This window comes from Lepidochelys kempii, chromosome 21, assembly GCF_965140285.1.
Source record: "Lepidochelys kempii isolate rLepKem1 chromosome 21, rLepKem1.hap1, whole genome shotgun sequence".
In the NCBI taxonomy this organism is placed as follows: Eukaryota; Metazoa; Chordata; order Testudines; family Cheloniidae; genus Lepidochelys; species Lepidochelys kempii.
The window spans coordinates 4,461,426-4,479,022 of NC_136400.1; the positions used below are offsets into that span (position 1 = coordinate 4,461,426).

General features: G+C 46.4%; 1 protein-coding gene across 6 annotated transcripts in view; it reads left to right on the forward strand.

The window, feature by feature from the left end:
• Positions 1–17,597, forward strand: part of PLXNA2 (plexin A2) — a 320,075-nt gene that overhangs the window by 50,163 nt on the left and 252,315 nt on the right. Inside the window, exon 4 of one of the 6 annotated variants that reach the window (XM_073319580.2) lies at positions 538–7,148. The exons of the other annotated variants lie outside the window; for them this stretch is intronic. Within the exon in view, the coding sequence (XP_073175681.1) occupies positions 538–606 (69 nt within the window). The 3' untranslated portion in view covers positions 607–7,148. Of the gene's footprint in view, positions 1–537; positions 7,149–17,597 lie in introns of those variants that run through there. 6 annotated transcript variants of the gene reach the window in all.

Here is a 17,597-nt window from a genome sequence, read left to right on the forward strand (position 1 = left end):
AGGAATAAGGGAGAACCAGGCAGAGGAAGAACGTAGCTCTGGCTCACACCGGAAGTTGAGAGTACTGTGGGAGAAGAATTCTACCACCAAAATGAAAAAACAACCCAGAATTAAATAAACTAGCTTCCCTCCTCCCTTAATTACATTAATCACAATCAGATTCCCTAGATCCCTTGAACAGCTTTCTAGGTGAGGCTGGCTCTGTATGCCTTACTAAAACATGAAGGGCTTATTGATTTTAACTCTTGTCTGTCTTTCACTCTGGGCCTCTGCCATTTCCCCCCGACTGATTACTCTGCCATCTAAGGACTTTGCGCAGCCCATTAGGAAACCCTGGAATCTTTACGGGAAATGCTTCACTCCATCAAGTTCTGGGAGTTTAATACAGATCTGCCAAGGGAAAAAATAACCCAAGGAAAAAGGAGCAGGGGAGGAGATATCTGTCCGGTTCTTTGGCAAGAGCCCTGGTTGAGAAGCCGGGAGCTGCTTTCACACACACTGACAGGCACAGAGGAAGAAGGCTCTTTGGTTTTCCAGGTTTCGGACACAGCTATGTCCGGTGGAGCTTCTGGCCACACCTACGGAGCAGAGGTCAGCAAAATGTAACTAGGAGCAGAGAGAGAAGCCAAGCAGCCTACGCCGGAGCTGTGAAATAAGTGCACTCTAATAGTAAGGTGACCAAGTCTTCTGATTATCAAAGAAGGTTGCTCACTGAGGCAAGGGAGGGCATTCAAAGGTCATGACCCACCTAGGGTCCCCCTTCCAATAACTTTCTTTTTAGCGTTGCCCTTTCTGCCACCAGCAGCTGTTGCTTGATGCTATATCTAGATCATTGCCAGTTTTCCTCTGGAGAAGGCATAGTGGCCCATCAGAGAGGGCACAGAACTTAGGGCATGGAAGATCTGGCTGGGAGTTAACATGCTGACTAGTTCTGTGACTGTGGGTGAGACACTAAGGGCCTGAAATCCACGGGAGCTGAGAGTGCTCAGCACCACTGAAAACCAGGCTATTAACTCCTCTGTGCCTCATGTACCCATCTGTAAAAAGGGGATAGTAATGCTTTGCCCACCTTTGTAAAGCACTGTAAGATCTACAGATGAAAAGTGCCATATACCTGCAAAGTCTTCATCTTTATTACCAAGTCACCACTTTGCATATCAGCTGAGACCAGTGATGACTGAAAGCCATTGCCTTCTGAGAGTTATTGGGTGGTTTAAAGTAGAAATGAGCTAGTGGTTTCAATCCAGTCCTTTCTGAGGGATTTTTTTTTGTTTCAGAATTTCCCTGGAGGGGAGGAGTCAGAGAGCCAGCTATGAAATTTTCTAAATTTATCATGCTTCCCCTGTGAGAATTCATCACTGAAAAAAAGCCACATTCTTTTGGTGGTGTCCTACTTCCAATTAGCGAATCAGCTAGCTGGTTCCTGTGAAATTCCTGAGGAGAGTCTGTCTCTGTATGTCTCTCTGCATCTCTCTCCCAAAGGAGACTATTACAACGTTTGAGGATCCCCAAACCCCAGCAAATGCTTACGTCACAATCACATTATACTCCTCTTTATGGCTGCTCTGCTGTAAATCACCCAGAAACGCTGCAAACCTTTCTTACTAGCAGCTACTATGTTGTGTAAGATCAGATCACCGAGCTGAGCAGATTTAACTCTTCCCAACCAGGCATGTTCAGTGTCTGTAATACTATGGAGAAGAGTTTGCTGGGACAGCTCAATTCAAGCTCTTTTCCCCCCAAGGGTAAATTTTTCCGCTCTGTACTGGGTTGGACCTTTCAGACTTCATAGATAGTAAATATTTAATGATGGCTACAATTTTCTGGATCCTGCTGATCTTTCAAGCTCTTTCCCCATGCCCCACATGCCCCAGCCCCAGCCCAGCAATGCTGCTCTTCTCTGTGTCCCTTGTGATGTGTACGTTATATTTTAAACATCTTCTCTCATTCCTCCCGTTAAGCTGCCACCACCATAGCTGACTATTAAAAGAGAGAGGAGGGATTGGGGTTTTCTGGTCTCTGAAACAGAGAGCTTAATGCTGCGTCCCCTGTAATGAGATGGGCTCATTTCTCAGACTCCTGCTAGTGAGCTTGCTGTTTGTTCTGTTGCTTTATGATCCCCACAGGGTCCAGCAAGCTGGGTTTTGGGAAGCTTGGGGAAGGCCAGCACTGGGCAGCATGGGTGGTTTATTTACAGTTTACATCCAGCCTGAGGAGGGGTTGGGGGGTTGTGACAAGTCTAGTGAATGCTGGACATGTGGGGGAGTGTGTCCTGTTGATCAAGCTTTATCCATGCCGCGTGAGAAGGGTGTTCTTTCTGAAACCAGGGGGATATGGAAGAGACGTGATTGTTAGTAACTGAGTGAAAGGTATGTTGTACTGGTCAAAACAGGGCCACTTACATTTGTTCATATGACAGCATATTCTGAGTAAGGATCTCAAAGCACTTGGATTGTATAGTGATGCTTCACAGGCCCCCAGGTTAATATTATCTCAATTTTACACACGGTGAAACTAAGACAGAGAGAGGATAATAGCCTGGTTTTCCGAGGTGCTGATCACTTGCATCTCCCATTGACTTCAGTTGGAGATGTGGGTGCTCAGCATCTCAGAAAGTTAGGCCATAAGTGATGTGCCCAAGATCATAGAAGTGCCCTGTGCTGGAACTTTTCTAAACCACACCACTTCCCTCTGATTTCAGTGAGAGCTGTTTCTATAGATGTAATGCACAGCCCTAAGAGTGTAGCTATCTTGAGGTTAATTCTCTGAGCAGGATGGGAGAGTGGGGAGGGGAACCTGTGTGGGTGGGTATACTCTCTCTCTCTCTAATCAAGTCTTGAATTCCAGCAAGTCTGCTGCTTTATTTTTAAGTGGCATGATGCCAAGAGATTTTAACATGAGGAATGGCCTTGCCAAGCATACTGTCATAGGTAGAAGGTCTCGATGTCTGGAAATAATGCTTTACTAACACTCCAAGTGGCAGCGAGTTGTCTGATTGGGTTTTCAAGCAACACACAAACAGAGGTCAGTTTTAAAAGCTCCCCTCGCAGGCGTGAGTCATGGGAACAAATATTTAATGGACTGGGCACAATTCGAGCCTAACTAATTTAATCCTGCTGTATCTGAGTTTCAAATTACACTAGTCAGCCACAGTGCTTTCTTACCATATCTCAGTGGTTTCCACACCCTATCCTGTGTGATATCGTAGGCTTCATTCGAATAAAGGGATCTTTTTTAGAGTGGACCTCTTAGGCCTTTTTCTGTGTGATGCATTCACCCCTGGGAGTTTCATGAACTTAGCAAGAGGTATGTGAAAGTAAAAGTTTCTGTGGCTCTATGTTAGGAGGTGTTTTGGGGAGGAGTAGATGGCTCAAGGGCTTGAGGACACAGAGCCCCTCACCTCTAGAGTGAGGTTTTGAATTCAGACCAGGTAAGTTTCTGACATATGGCTCTGGCTGGTGGCCTAGGCGAAATGAATTGTGGTAGGCACAGTCCAGTTCTCAGTAGGGTAGTGGGTTCACATCACAGAACTGCCACCCCAAGTGACACTAGCTGGCTTCTGTGTTGCCATTCCCAGCAGCGTGACCAAGGACTGTGAATGGATTCTGAAGACTGAACTCTCCCGGTGGCCACTCTTAGAGGTCCCTCAAAGTTAGGGTTGAGACAAAGCACATTGGAGGAGTTGGTGCAGGTGGAACTTGTCCTCTCGTGGGTTGTGTTCGTGCCTGTTCTGTGGAACTAGAGGGGTGTGATGAACATGACTGTCAGTCTGGCTGTTTCCATCAGCAATAAAATGCACATAAAACTGTCTGCCTCCCTTAATACTGGCATGAAAGGGAGAAGGTGACAAAGCCCTCCTTCTCCATGATTTAGGAAAAATAGATGTATTAGTTAAAGTTGGTGCCCAACTTCTAGAACTTAACACAAGGCTAATTAAACTAGCCCTCTTCTTCGTCTAACCTCTGCACTCATTGCTACATGGCTAGTCTCTGTTGAGAGGGTCTGGCAGTTAAATTTATGCCATTTAATGCTTGATGCATCGCTCTTTTTAGCTTGGAATTCCTTCTCTTCAATCCTCCCTTCCTCCCACAATGCTTTCCACAATGCACAAGGGCTAGCCCATTATCCCATGGATGGTATCCAACAGTCTTCTCTTTTCTGAGAGCCATTGTTCCTCACGAGCTTTCTTTAAGTGCATACAAAGCAAATGTGCTTCTGAGGCCAAGACCTATTGGATAAAGCATGGGTACTTGGGACTCTATTTTCCAAGCAACTCCATAGTCCAAGGTTCTTTTTCAAAAGACCCCTACTTCTTGGAGGTAGGAGGTTTGTATTAAGGATGTAACCATTCACAAGGCTGGATTCCTGTGATAAAGCAATTTCCATCAAGCAAAATTAGAAAAGACATTAATGCAACAGTTAGCAGCCAGCAACTGCAGAGGTCAAATGTGTCGGCTTGCTTGTTCTGTGTTTATAAGCCTTATACAATTCCATCAATATTGATGCATGATGCCTTTGATTTTGATGCTAATCATTGTTATGAATTAAATTTGCAGCCATATAATTAGGATTGCTATTAATAGGGCTTCAAGCTAAGTGCCGCTCTGCTAGTTGTCTTTTTCCTGATGGAAAATGGCATCCTCAGAACTCTGCTAATGCAGTTTGCCTAGTAGCTGGTAAGACTGATGTGAAAATTATATTTTCTATATGTAGAGGGACATCGTCTAATGTGGATATTGGCCCGAAACTGAGTGAGTTTCCTGAGAAAGGAGCATAGGACTGGGCCCAGTGATAGGCTTCACAGTAGTATTCCGCTGTCTTTCTGGGGCGCAGACATGTGAGTGAGGGAGAGAAAGAAAGGTCATGAGAGAATAAGCGTCAATTTTCAAGGTAGGAGAAAGACTAATGCAGTGTTTGGTTTTTGCAGTCTATCTTTCAGCTCTCCTTCCTGTTTGGATGCAAAATCTCCTTGCATCCCTCTGTTCCCCTCATCCTGCATTTTTCACATTCCTCCTTTGGGGCTCTGCCCCTTGTTGCATCCCCAGTTTGCGCACAGCAGGGTAAAGGGAATGACCATGGCTCACCAGTACAAATCACTCTTGTATTCCATCCCAAGGGGTAGTGTATCTTATGATATGTAATACATCAGTGAAGGGGTATGTTTGGGCTCAAGAATAAATCAATGTTGAGGCACTGTAGACAGAGAAGAGTATGCATATAATTTTGCCATCATATTATTTATACCTATCCCAAGAAAAAAAGAGATTCGTATGACAATTTGCAGCCAATGGCAACACTGCTTGTGCTCACACGAGTTAAGTAAGATCATAGGTACTTGGATGGGAGATCTCCAAGGAAAAAGCAGAGATGCTATTGGTGAGCCAACAGATAGCATATGTCTCTCTGAACCCTTGTCACTGTACATTGGTAGTGGGTGTTGTACTACTCGAGGTGCATAAAGATTTTTTGGAAGAGAGATAAAACTGAAATCTTGGTTAGTACAGATTCCATGAGATTTTTCTCAGTAATAGGGCATTTTGTCCTGGTGACCTGGCCAGAATTCAATTCAGACAACTACATTTTGTATACCATACCTAAGTTAACGTACTATCTCCGACCCTTGCAGTTTCAACTGGATATGATAGTATTCTTCACATCCTAGCCTAACATTGTGGAGTGTTCCTGTAAGCCGTTAAACAGCTGGTTGTGTTCTGTGGTGGTTGTGGCTGCATTTCAGTGCTGCCTGAAGCAATTCATCTTGAATCTCATCTGCGAAGTGCTTTGGCATCATTTTGGATTAAAGGTGCTGTAGAAACATAAGATGTTTGTATTTGTGTAACTCAAGACTCTTTGGGGTTGCACATGCATTTTTGTTGACCTGCTGAATGTCTGAATTCACAGTACATAATGCTGCTTGTACTCATTTGCCATGCAGGCTAATACTCCACTCTCATAAAGAATAGCGATAATAGCGATCAGATTACTCAGGTTACAGTGCAGGGGAATGGACTAGATAACCTCTTGAGGTCCCTTCCAGTCCCATGATTCTACTCAGTCGGGGGAAAGGCAAACTTTAAATATGATGTTTCTCCTTGGTATATGATAGTTTTATTCAGTTTGGTTGATTTAACTTGTTCTATTAGTGGGGATAAAGTAGGCCTTTCAGAATGAAATGTACATTGGAGCCTACCCTTATATGACTCTGTCCTACAGATGATCTTATCTGTTTAATTTACTCTTAATTATAGCCCACAAACACACTCTGTAGCACTTTAGAAGTCATTCATATCCGCATGTGGGGAAGCCAAAGGAACCTGCGGATGCTTGCTGAAGAGATGAAAATCATCTGCTGGAATAGTCTTTCCAATGCAATTACCCCATTTTGGATACAGGTCTGAATACTGGATGCTTTGCTGACCCAACCCTTTTGAGATCCATACATCACAATTGGGAATGCAGCTGTTTGTGTCCCAGCAGAGACACTAGATTGCAGATGGAGAGGTTTATTGCTTGACAGGAATATTTGCATAACTGCAAGCTCCTAGAAACTGGGCACTAAATTTCTCACCCATGGATGTCAAGGGGGCAGGAATTTGACTAGCATCACATTGTCTGCCTGGGTTTGCTCTGTCTAAATGATCTGGAGGATGGTGTGGATTGCACTCTCAGCAAATTTGCGGATGATACTAAACTGGGAGGAGTGGTAGATATGCTGGAGGGGAGGGATAGGATACAGAAGGACCTAGACAAATTGGAGGATTGGGCCAAAAGAAATCTGATGAGGTTCAGTAAGGATAAGTGCAGGGTTCTGCACTTAGGACGGAAGAACCCAATGCACAGCTACAGACTAGGGACCGAATGGCTAGGCAGCAGTTCTGCGGAAAAGGACCTAGGGGTGACTGTGGACGAGAAGCTGGATATGAGTCAGCAGTGTGCCCTTGTTGCCAAGAAGGCCAATGGCATTTTGGGATGTATAAGTAGGGGCATAGCGAGCAGATCGAGGGACGTGATCGTTCCCCTCTATTCGACATTGGTGAGGCCTCATCTGGAGTACTGTGTCCAGTTTTGGGCCCCACACTTCAAGAAGGATGTGGATAAATTGGAGAGAGTCCAGCGAAGGGCAACAAAAATGATTAGGGGACTGGAACACATGAGTTATGAGGAGAGGCTGAGGGAGCTGGGATTGTTTAGCCTGCAGAAGAGAAGAATGAGGGGGGATTTGATAGCTGCTTTCAACTACCTGAAAGGGGGTTCCAAAGAGGATGGCTCTAGACTGTTCTCAATGGTAGCAGATGACAGAACGAGGAGTAATGGTCTCAAGTTGCAGTGGGGGAGGTTTAGATCGGATATTAGGAAAAACTTTTTCACTAAGAGGGTGGTGAAACACTGGAATGCGTTACCTAGGGAGGTGGTAGAATCTCCTTCCTTAGAGGTTTTTAAGGTCAGGCTTGACAAAGCCCTGGCTGGGATGATTTAACTGGGAATTGGTCCTGCTTCGAGCAGGGGGTTGGACTAGATGACCTTCTGGGGTCCCTTCCAACCCTGATATTCTATGATTCTACCCCTGTTTATGGACCCAGAAAATATCTTTCTAACCATGGACTCTCCAGCCTTTCCCAATAATCACCGATCCCTTGGGTAGAAGGGGCACTCTCAAAGCAAGACCCCAGCAAATAGAGCCCCTGGAGGTATTGGCATGGGTCCTACTGTAACACAGACTGTGCCCGCATGCAATCCCAAACTAGCCTAGCTTTACTATTATTGGCAGCCAGAAGAAGCTGGAGCCTTACTTTTAATTAATTAGTGCATTGAGATGCATGAAAAGGGATTGGAGCAGAAGAGGATGTAGATCTGCGATAATTAGCATGTTTCGAGGTAAGTTACGGTTAGGAAGCCAGGCTGCTCCATCTCCACTGAAGTGGGTATCAGAGCTGATGAGAGGGGAGAAAAGGGGCCAGTTGGACGAGTTCAGAGGGGCCCCAAAGCCTTTAACTGTGGTGAAGTGGGAAGGAGGGAGGGCCCAGCAAACATGTACCGGGGCCCAAATTTCTCTTGATGGGCCTGGTGGTTATAATGGGAGCAGGGTAGGCAGGCAAATCGGAAAGCTTTCCAGAGGAAAAAATACGGTGAGTTCTTTCCTTCTCTGGATCCCTGGAGATGCGTCTTCTTAAATGGCCTGATGAGCATTTAAATGAGTTTCTGGGAAGCAGGGAAGGGTTAAATGGATTTCCTACACTGCTGTCACCAAGGCTCTGGAGGAATGACAATGCCAGGGACCCAGGCAGCAGAGAGTGGGGGTAGGAGCTGTGAGAGCACCCCAGGGTAGAAAGCTGCCAAGTCCATTAGGCTTTGTTGGTGTTTTGCATCAAGGAATCAAGAATGTCCTTACTACCACTTACAGGCATGATGTCGGCCCCCACCCCCAGCTCTCCTTCTCCAGCTATGGCATTTAAGGGCTATCTCAAAATAAGCATATTTTAAAGAGCGCTGGGACTGACATTTGTAGCCGTTTGACCAACGGATGGGAGAGTGCTGGGAGCAGGCTAGCTTGCAGGTAGTTGTGGGGCAATGCTCTGAGAGAATCGGCAGTTTAGGCTCACAGGAGACCATCTTTCGTAGAATCCTAGAAGATTAGGGTTGGAAGAGACCTCAGGAGGTCATCTAGTCCAACTCCCTGCTCATGGCAGGACCAACCCCAACTAAATCTTTGTTTTTGGCTCACGTGTTGCTGATGTTTCCCTTACTCTACTCTGGGTTCAGATGAAAACTTAGTGTGAAATTGGACAAAGAAAACCAAGTTTCGCCTCTTTGGAAATGAGGCAGAATGACAAAAGTGGTGTGGTGACCAACCAGGGCCATACATCAACTTTGACCGGTTGCAATATTCAGTCCTGCTTCCCAACCCTCAGCAAACCTTATCCCGCTTTCACCGATACTGAAAAGTTACCCAGCAGCCAAAGATTGTTCAGTGCCACCAGCAAGGAGTTCACCTTGGACATCTCCAAGTGCACGTGGTTTGCTGTAGTTTGGTGCCAGAGCACTGGAGTGACAGCTGCCTGGCAAATACCCAAGAGCGGGAAGACTTTTTTAAACATCACATTAACTTATCCTAACTCACTATCATTGAGAGCAAGAGCTTGGCAGGATTTAAAAAGGAATCGGACATTTAGCTGCGTAACAGGAATATCCAGAGTTATAGGAGTAAGGATTAGAATGGAACCAGGAGTTTGGGAATGGATATAATCCCTCCTGCTATAAAGCACAAGCCAACTTTTAACTAATGGGAGTTAGAAGGAAACTTTCCTCGGGGGCAGGTTATCCCATAGCTACCTATTTCACCTTCCTCTGAAGCATCAAGTACTGGCCTGTTGGACACAATATACTGGACTAGATAGAGCCTTGGTTTGACCCACTATAGCAATCCCTATGTAACTTTTCAACCATCCCTGCTTTTGGCTCACTTCCTGTCCACTTCACTCAGCACTCACAATGGCACAAGGCCAGTCACTAAACCCCATTTTGCCTAACCTCCCTGTTAGTGCTCCTTAAAATGGGCACCATGTTACTTCAGAACATGTCCTCTGACTCCTATGTACTGTTCACCTTTCTCACTGGTCCACCATAGAGCAAAGCTCCAGCCAAAGCTACTGCTTCTGCCGTGTAGTTGGCAATGCATTGCCTCCAAATGGGCAGGTGGACCATGGCAATGGAAAATGATTAGCACAAATGTAATTAAAAAGGACATTGCCAAGGTGGTGGTCATAAATTTAAAACTCAGTTCACCCTGCCTTCACACCCGCCCCAACACCATCACCAGCGTGCGCACACTGATATTTGTGTCTGTGAGATGTTTGAAGCTGAAATATGTCCTCCTTTTAACGCCTCTTTATTTCCTCCATTTGAGGCGGTTAGTTCAACAAAGTTCAAACTGGCAGCTGGGGTAAAGCAGTTTCAAGGGGCATTGATCCTTCTACTTTAGGGTACAAGAGAGACACTTGTGGCTACCAATCAGGACTGATTCTCCTGTTCTTTCATAGCCAGCTGCATGGTTATGCCCTCCTCTGAAGTACCAAGAAGCTAAACAATCCTCTCACTCCCTCTGTGAGAAAGAGAAGTGTTGTTATCCCCATCTTAGAGATGAGGAAATGGAGGGAGAGAGGTTAAGTGATCCTCCAGAGGCCACCAAGGGAGTCAGTCACAGCAAATGGCTTAGACCCTCATAGTTCCTGGCTCCCTGCCTTGTGAGTGTGTGCATCTTGCTTTCGCTTAGCTCTTCTTGCTGAATTTTCTTATCACATTGGTACCCTAGTAGGAATGTGCATGAATTCTTGTAATTCTGTTTGTGTGTCAAGAATTTGTGCTTTTTTTAGTACTTTTTTCCAAGAGGCTTTTTTAAAACGCCATACTGAGGTCAAAATAACATGAGATCTGGTCTGTTTGTAGCATTTTAAATCCATGGGTGGCAAAAATACTGTGAGAAGACCATTTTATTTTGCCCCAAAACATGAGACCAAAAGAACAAAAACAAAAAAAAAAACTCCTGTGGAAAACACAAAGGCAAACAGAGATCACAGAATTTGAATGCAAAATGCCACATGCTGATGTGTTTGCTCAGGAGCACTGGGCTATTGGCATGGGGCAGTTTGGGTCAGGGAATGGTGGGAGAGATTAGAAAGAAAAAGTGGAGCATTCCCTATGGAAAGAAAACCCTATGTGTCCAGGCTTTCAAAAGAGCTCCGCATCCAGCAACTCCTATTGAAAACAGTGGAGAATTCCCCTGCTCACACACCATTGAGGACAATGGGAGCTCCTGAGGGCTGCTGTACACTTGAAAATCTGACCACTTCAATTAGGTGCTTAAACAGGAGCTGAGGTCTCTTGAAATCGGGGCAGTATTGTACAGCGATGGTCACTGAATCATGGGTGGTTGGGAGTTGGAACATTTACCCAGTGTACCATAAGGTGGGCAAAAGAGGCTTTAGTGAGGAAATGGCACCCAGGTGACAGCATGTCAATCGTGCATTAGGGTCACCTATTGCTACTATTAAATAGGTAAAAGGAAAAAAGATGTAGTATTTTTTTACTTTCTCCCCTTCACCTTTCCCTATAAACTTGAATAGTGTTCAGATTTTTTTTAAAGCCCAAATCTTCAGAGATAAAAGACCGTCCTTCCACCTCAAAAAAAATGGAAAGCGATTATACTAAACTAGCGTGTGTATGTGTGTGTGTGTGTGTATCTATACATAAGAGAGGCAATGTAGGTGAGGTGATTTTTTTTTTAAATTGGATCAACTTCTATGGGTGAAGGGACAAACTTTTGAGCTTCAGAGCTCTGCTTCAGGTCTGGAGAAAGTAACCAAAGTGTCTGAGCTAAATACAAGGTGGGACAGATTAAGTATAAGGGTTTCACACCATGCTATAGGAGATCACTTAAAATAAAATGGGCAGTTAAGGGTTGGCGGGCAGTAGGGTGTGTTGCAAATTGTTGTAATGAGCCATAAAACCGGTGTCTGTTAAATCTGTGGTACTTAGTGTCCATCATCAGAGTTGTGAATTTATATACAGACATGAGTATATGCACAACTGCCCTCTATTGGCCAGAATCAGAACTGTGCACCCCTTTATCATAGACTACTAATAGTACTGGAGACTTTCCTTCCACTCCAGCTTGGAGGGGTCTTGCCGGATTGCCGAGATGGGAGGAGAAGGCTCCGAGTTCTATGAAGATCGGAGAGTGTGTGGACTGCAGCACCGTGACAACTGTTAAGTCCTACAAGGCCACGGATTTTCATTACAAAACTGTTATAAGTACATCTGCCTTTAAGGGGCTACCATCTTGAAAGGTCTTTTATTCACGCACGCATCTTGGCATGTGGCAGGGATATAAAAAGTCAGGGAGCGAAATCCCACGGACGCATGAGGCAAAAGCAGCATTGTATGGGCAGACACACAAGCCCATTCAGTTGACTGATGCCTCTGTTACTTTCCATGCCGTCCTTAGATCAAGTTTACTATCCATTTGCGGTTATGATTATTTTATGCCCTTAGCCAGGGCAGCAACAGTGGCACGCAGAGAAATGCGTAAGCCACGGCGGAAAATACTACAGGTTTTGAGAAGGCAAATTAATCACTTTAACATCTTCCCAAAATGACTAAATGGAGCCAGTCTGTGTATTAGCATTAGTCCATTATACATATTATGAAGAATAGTTCCCCACCATCCAGTTTTTGTTTTTAAATATTACTGTCCTTTCATTTCTGGAAAGAGCCACGTGGAACGGCAGATGTCTGTGTTTCTTGTGTCTTCAGGGAGCTCTTTGCAGGCAGCCCGGCTGGGGTAATAAACAATGGGAGGGAACCACTGCGTGTAGTATGAAATCTCCCAGGCACTGTCGAATGCAGCACTAGGAATAGTTTTGCGCTGTGGAAGTTCCTGATGATATGTGATGGGATCACAGGATTTTCTCCATGGAACTAGGATGGGAAAGGAACGGGAGCAAGGGGGAGACCTGGGGAAAGAGAGATTCAAGACTAAACCCAGACCTGAAGAGGAGCTCTGTGGAGCTCCTCTTTTACCAACAGAAGGTGGTCTAATAAAAGGTATTATCTCCTCCATCTTGTCTCTCTCTAAAGCTAAACATAGACACCCAGAGATGTATTGGTTCCCCTCCCCCCACCCCTTACCCACCCTCCTCTTTAAATTATTTATGAGCTCTGAACACTGAATAACTTCCTGGGGTGGAAAACATATTTTCCTACGTGTTTTTCTTCTGCCTTGGTCCACGGTTTCAAGACCATTGTCTGACTTCTCCCCGTTAGCTAGGGATTGAACAAAGAAACCATCGCCATTACCCTTTAAAGTAGGGAAGGTGAAGTGTCTAGTGGTTAGAGCAAGGAAATGTGGCAGGGTGGTGAGAGAGCGTGCATGGGTCAGAATTCTTGAGTTATATTCTCAGCTCTGCCATTGATTATGTGACCTTGAGTAAATCACTTAGACCAGTGGCTCTCAAGTTTTTTTACTGGTGACCCCTTTCACATAGCAAGCCTCTGAGTGTGACCTCCCTTATATAAAAGTGTTTTTAATTTATATTTAACACCGCTATAAATGCTGGTGGCAAAGCGGGATTTGGGGTGGAGGTTGACAGCTTGTGACCCCCATTTAATAACCTCACGACCCCCTGAGGTGACCCAATCCCCAGTTTGAGAACCCCTGGCTTAGACTATGTATGTCTACATTGCAATTAGACACCCACTGCTGGCCCATGCCAGCTGACAGCCTTGAGGGGGAGGGCTTGGGCTAAGGGGCTGTTTAATTGCAGTGTAGATGTTTGGGCTTGGGCTGCAGCCCAAACTCTGGGACCCTCCCACCTCACAGGGTCCTAGACACTGTGAACATTGTTAGCATTTTATTTATACTAAGTTTTCCATTGCTTTCCACTGGTAAGTACATCACTAAGCAAAGGACAACTGAAATTAGCCCATTCCACTCCATAAAAGGTGGCCTGTGTAAAATATATATTTGAATGACTGATTGGCTGACTGAAGATTTAAGATTCTTTGGATACAGAAAAGCGCAAAAGCAGTCCTGGAACAATTACTAAGTGGATTGACTATTTTGCCCTTTTCTCATGCTGCCGGCTTCTTAGCTGATTTCCCCAACCACAACCCCCATTTTCATTCTCATGTTTGCTTACATGCCTTTGCATCAAATAGATACATGTAGATGAAAGGGGTGTGCATTTAAAATGTATGTAAACATCATACTGCTCAAGATAGTAGTTATTGTACACTGTGAGGGGTGGTGTTTTTGGTTTTGGTTTTTTGCAGTAAGCTGATGAATTATTTAGTGTGTGCGGGGCTTTAATCTCATAAACCTGCCTGCAGGCCTCATGAACATCAGCCTGAATGTTCTATAACGCACAAGTCAGACAGCACAAAGCACTTGAATGACTGTAGGTAGTAATTGTTCATCTTGCCTCAGCCTTTCCCTCCCGGTCATCAGCTCATTAAAAGCAGTTGAGCCTGTTAAGCAGGTCCTCATTTGGCCATCACCACTAACTTAGAAATTGATTTGCATCTGCCGCTCCGAAAAGGAGCCAATCCTGAGATCCAAGCCACTAGAATTGAAAACCATGAGACTCACCCCCGCCCAAAGCTGCTTGAAAGCAAAGAGAGGAAGATACGTTTCCATAAAACAAGTTCTTCTTTCAAATAAATGTTTGTTCCTCTGATTGGGAATGCTTTCTTTCCTGATTGACTATTAAGTGTTTGCAATATGCTAGGTAGCAGCACTGGGTTAATATTTGATGACTAATTCAATGTTGGATTTTGCTAGTCATTCTGCTGCCAGTGGCTTATTAAGGGGAAAACTGAGCATGTTACTTTTCACCTGCTTGCAGTGTCAGTGCTTCACTGGTGCCTCTCAGACAAGCTCTCAAAGGGCGCTCATTGACACAGTCACACTGCATCGTTCCTGCTCTGGGAACGTGATAACTGTGTTACAAGATGACATAGGGAGGTGAAGGGACTTCTGAGATCACTTGCTAGGTTGGTATGTGGCAGAGCTGGAATAGAACCCTAGAGTCTGGCCTCCCTGGCCTTGTCTCTAAACGCTAGACTGAGCAGGTTCCCTGGTTTATATGGGTTAAATCATATGGCAATGGCAGCAGGACACTTTTCATTCTGAAACTACAGGAGAGATGACTTGTACGGTCTCAGAGGAAAAAGCATCTGCTTCTGAATCCCCAGTACCACTCCTGGCAGCACCTTAGGTGCTCTGTTGTGGTCTCTCCCCTCCCAGGACTGTCCCTGCTTGATCCTGTAGTTTGTGATAGGGTTACAGCACATGGCAGGGAGACTGCAGGCATTCAGGTGAGGGGACACCCTATATCCATCTGGCACTCCCAGTCAGCAGGCATTTCCTTTGTTTGATGGTCTGCTGGCTGGAATGTAGAGCTCCCAGGGAGAACAATTCCCCATCACTGTCAATACTGCTGTCCTAATTATGCTCTGAGCCCTAAATAATAAAGGGAGCGGGGACAGGAGGAGATTTACACTCCTCAAATTTTCTGCTCCTGTTGTGTCAAGGAGGGGACAGATGGAGTTTTTCAGCAAATGAAAAGACCAAAAACCAAACAAAAAAACAGTTCTCCTCCCCCTCAGCTGATGCCCAAGCGTGCTGGGGCTGGCCTGTCCACTAAAGCTGAAATCTTTCAGCACCTTGTTAACTTGTGGATATTTGGCATCCGAATCCCCATTTTGGGGGGCCCAAGAGAGTCCCAGGCCAGTATTATAAGTGTCTTGGCTAAGAGGTACTCCGAGTGACTGAGGGGAAGTTGACTTAGGCTGTGTCTACACTGCCACTTTCAGCCCTAAAACTTTAGCTGTTCAGGGGTGTGAAAAAACACACCCCGAGCTGCACTCCCGGTGATAAAGCGACCCCCACTCGTTTGGGGGGGTTATTTTTATCGACGGGAGAGGTCTCCCCCAGTGATAAAGCGCGACTACACTGTGCATGTCACGGCCGCGCTTGAGCAGTGTAGACATACCCCGAGTGTGAATGAGTGTGGTAGTCCTGGAGTGGGTAAATTCCCTGCCACAATCAGACCTGATCTGTCTTATAGCTTTTGTTGCTCCTGGAGCTGCAGGATCAGTCTGAAGTGCCTGGCTCCGCTGGGTTCCTTCCCGGCCTGGGGGCTGGGAGCTGCTCGGACTGAGCCTGTGGTACAAGCCGTGCCGCATGACAGCTGCAGCGCTGCCGTTCTGCCGCTGTAAGTGTGGACGGAAGGGGGCTCCGTTGTCGGAGTCAATGCGCGTTGTGAGGGGTGGCTGCTCGATGGACAGAAGAATTTTTCTATTACCGAGCTGCATCTACACTGGGGCAAGGTGGGCCTAACTATGACGCACAGGGCATGACGTTTTTACAGCCCTGAGGTCAACCTCACATTTAGATGTAGTCCAGGCCTTAGACTGTGAACTCCAGGCCCATCTGTTTGTGCTATGCCGAGCACAGTGAGGTTTGGATCTATGTCTTCGGTGCTACCGCAACAGAAATAAATTTAATAATTTTATTAAGATAATGTTGAAATAAAAAGAAAACGGTACAGAGTTCAAGCACAGAAGTTTCTGGTTATCAGGGAATAAGGTACAGATTATCAAGGGGTGTGAAATTCGGTTTAGGAGCGGGTGGCGTAAGGAATACATAATCTGCAATCTCCCCGATTGGGGGGTAAAAGTTTAACCGGTCAAAGTACAGACATTGAGAAATGGGGGTATGTTAGCCATTATATGGACATGTTCAGGTGTGGAGTATAATGAGCGGATAAAATGATGGGGATGGATCTGCCCTCATTTAGTGGGATTTAATGTTCAGTGAGTTCATGGTTCCAGTTCGTACGGTCCAATGGAAAAAGCCTCTCAGTCCCTTTCCCATTGTTGATTCACGATGTCATACCGGCTCACACCTCCTGGTACTGTCGGTGGCCAGTGATGTGTTCGATGTAGATGTCCCTGGACCATCGGATGGTGTCCGAGACCATGAGGTGCCACATGAGCCGTGCGTAGTGTCAATCGATCCCACAGGTCCGAAGCACATGCTCGTTGCAGGGGTCCCAAGCACCCAGGGCTCCGACGTTCAGAGCATCCATCTGCACCTCGTAGCCCTTCACTCTCAGGGTGTTGGCCAGAGGGGCGTATTTTTCCAGCTTCCAAGCTTGGGCTTCTCGGAAGGCCGGGGTCCTGTTCTCGAAGAAGACCGTGATGTCAACGAGGATGATCTTTTTCTGGGCCTCGCCGGTGACTACCACGTCGGGTCACAACTGGCTGTCAGTACCAGGGATGGTGCAGTTCACGGCGACCTCCCCCTGGTGCGGTGCGATGGCTTTCGCTAGGCGGTTCTGGATGGCGTTGTGGCGCAGCTGCCAGGCTCTGGAGTGGGGCTTGCAGCTGCACAGGACGTGGGGCAGGGGCTCTTTGGAGTAGCCGCACTTTCTGCAACGCTTGTCTCGGTTCCCATGGCGGACGGCTCCGTTGAGCGGGACGCAGTTGAGCCGGGCGCAGTGGATGAACCGCTAGTCGGCAAAACGGATGAAGCCGCCCCCGGCGAGGAAGTGGTTGCTGGCGTCCCACTTGCTGGTCAGTTCGAAGGCTTTACTCTGGTCTGGTTTACGCTTCAGGGCTTCCATTTACAGCGAGTGGATGGCTGCCTTCAGGGTCCTCTCCAGCATGCCCCTGGCGCTCGGGGTGACAATGGTGTTGTCCTCAGACCTGATCTGTGGCACCAGGACTCCCAGCTCCTGGCGCTCCTCGCACCACTCCCAGCGGCAGCCGATGCACTTCCCCAGGCGACGCGAGGCATTGCGAGCGCGGGACCACAGTGAAGCGATGTCGCACCTGTCCCATCCGAATTCGCCATCCAGGGAACCACTCAAGAAGCTGGCGGTGTCTTGGTTGGAGGGGGCTCTGCCGATCCGCTTCTTTGTTGCATCATGGAGGGCGTTTGCTGCGATGTTCCTTACCATGGCGTCGGGACACATCAGCAGGCGGAAGGCGTGGGTGATCACCGCGATGTCACACAGGTCACCCATGCAGGGGACATT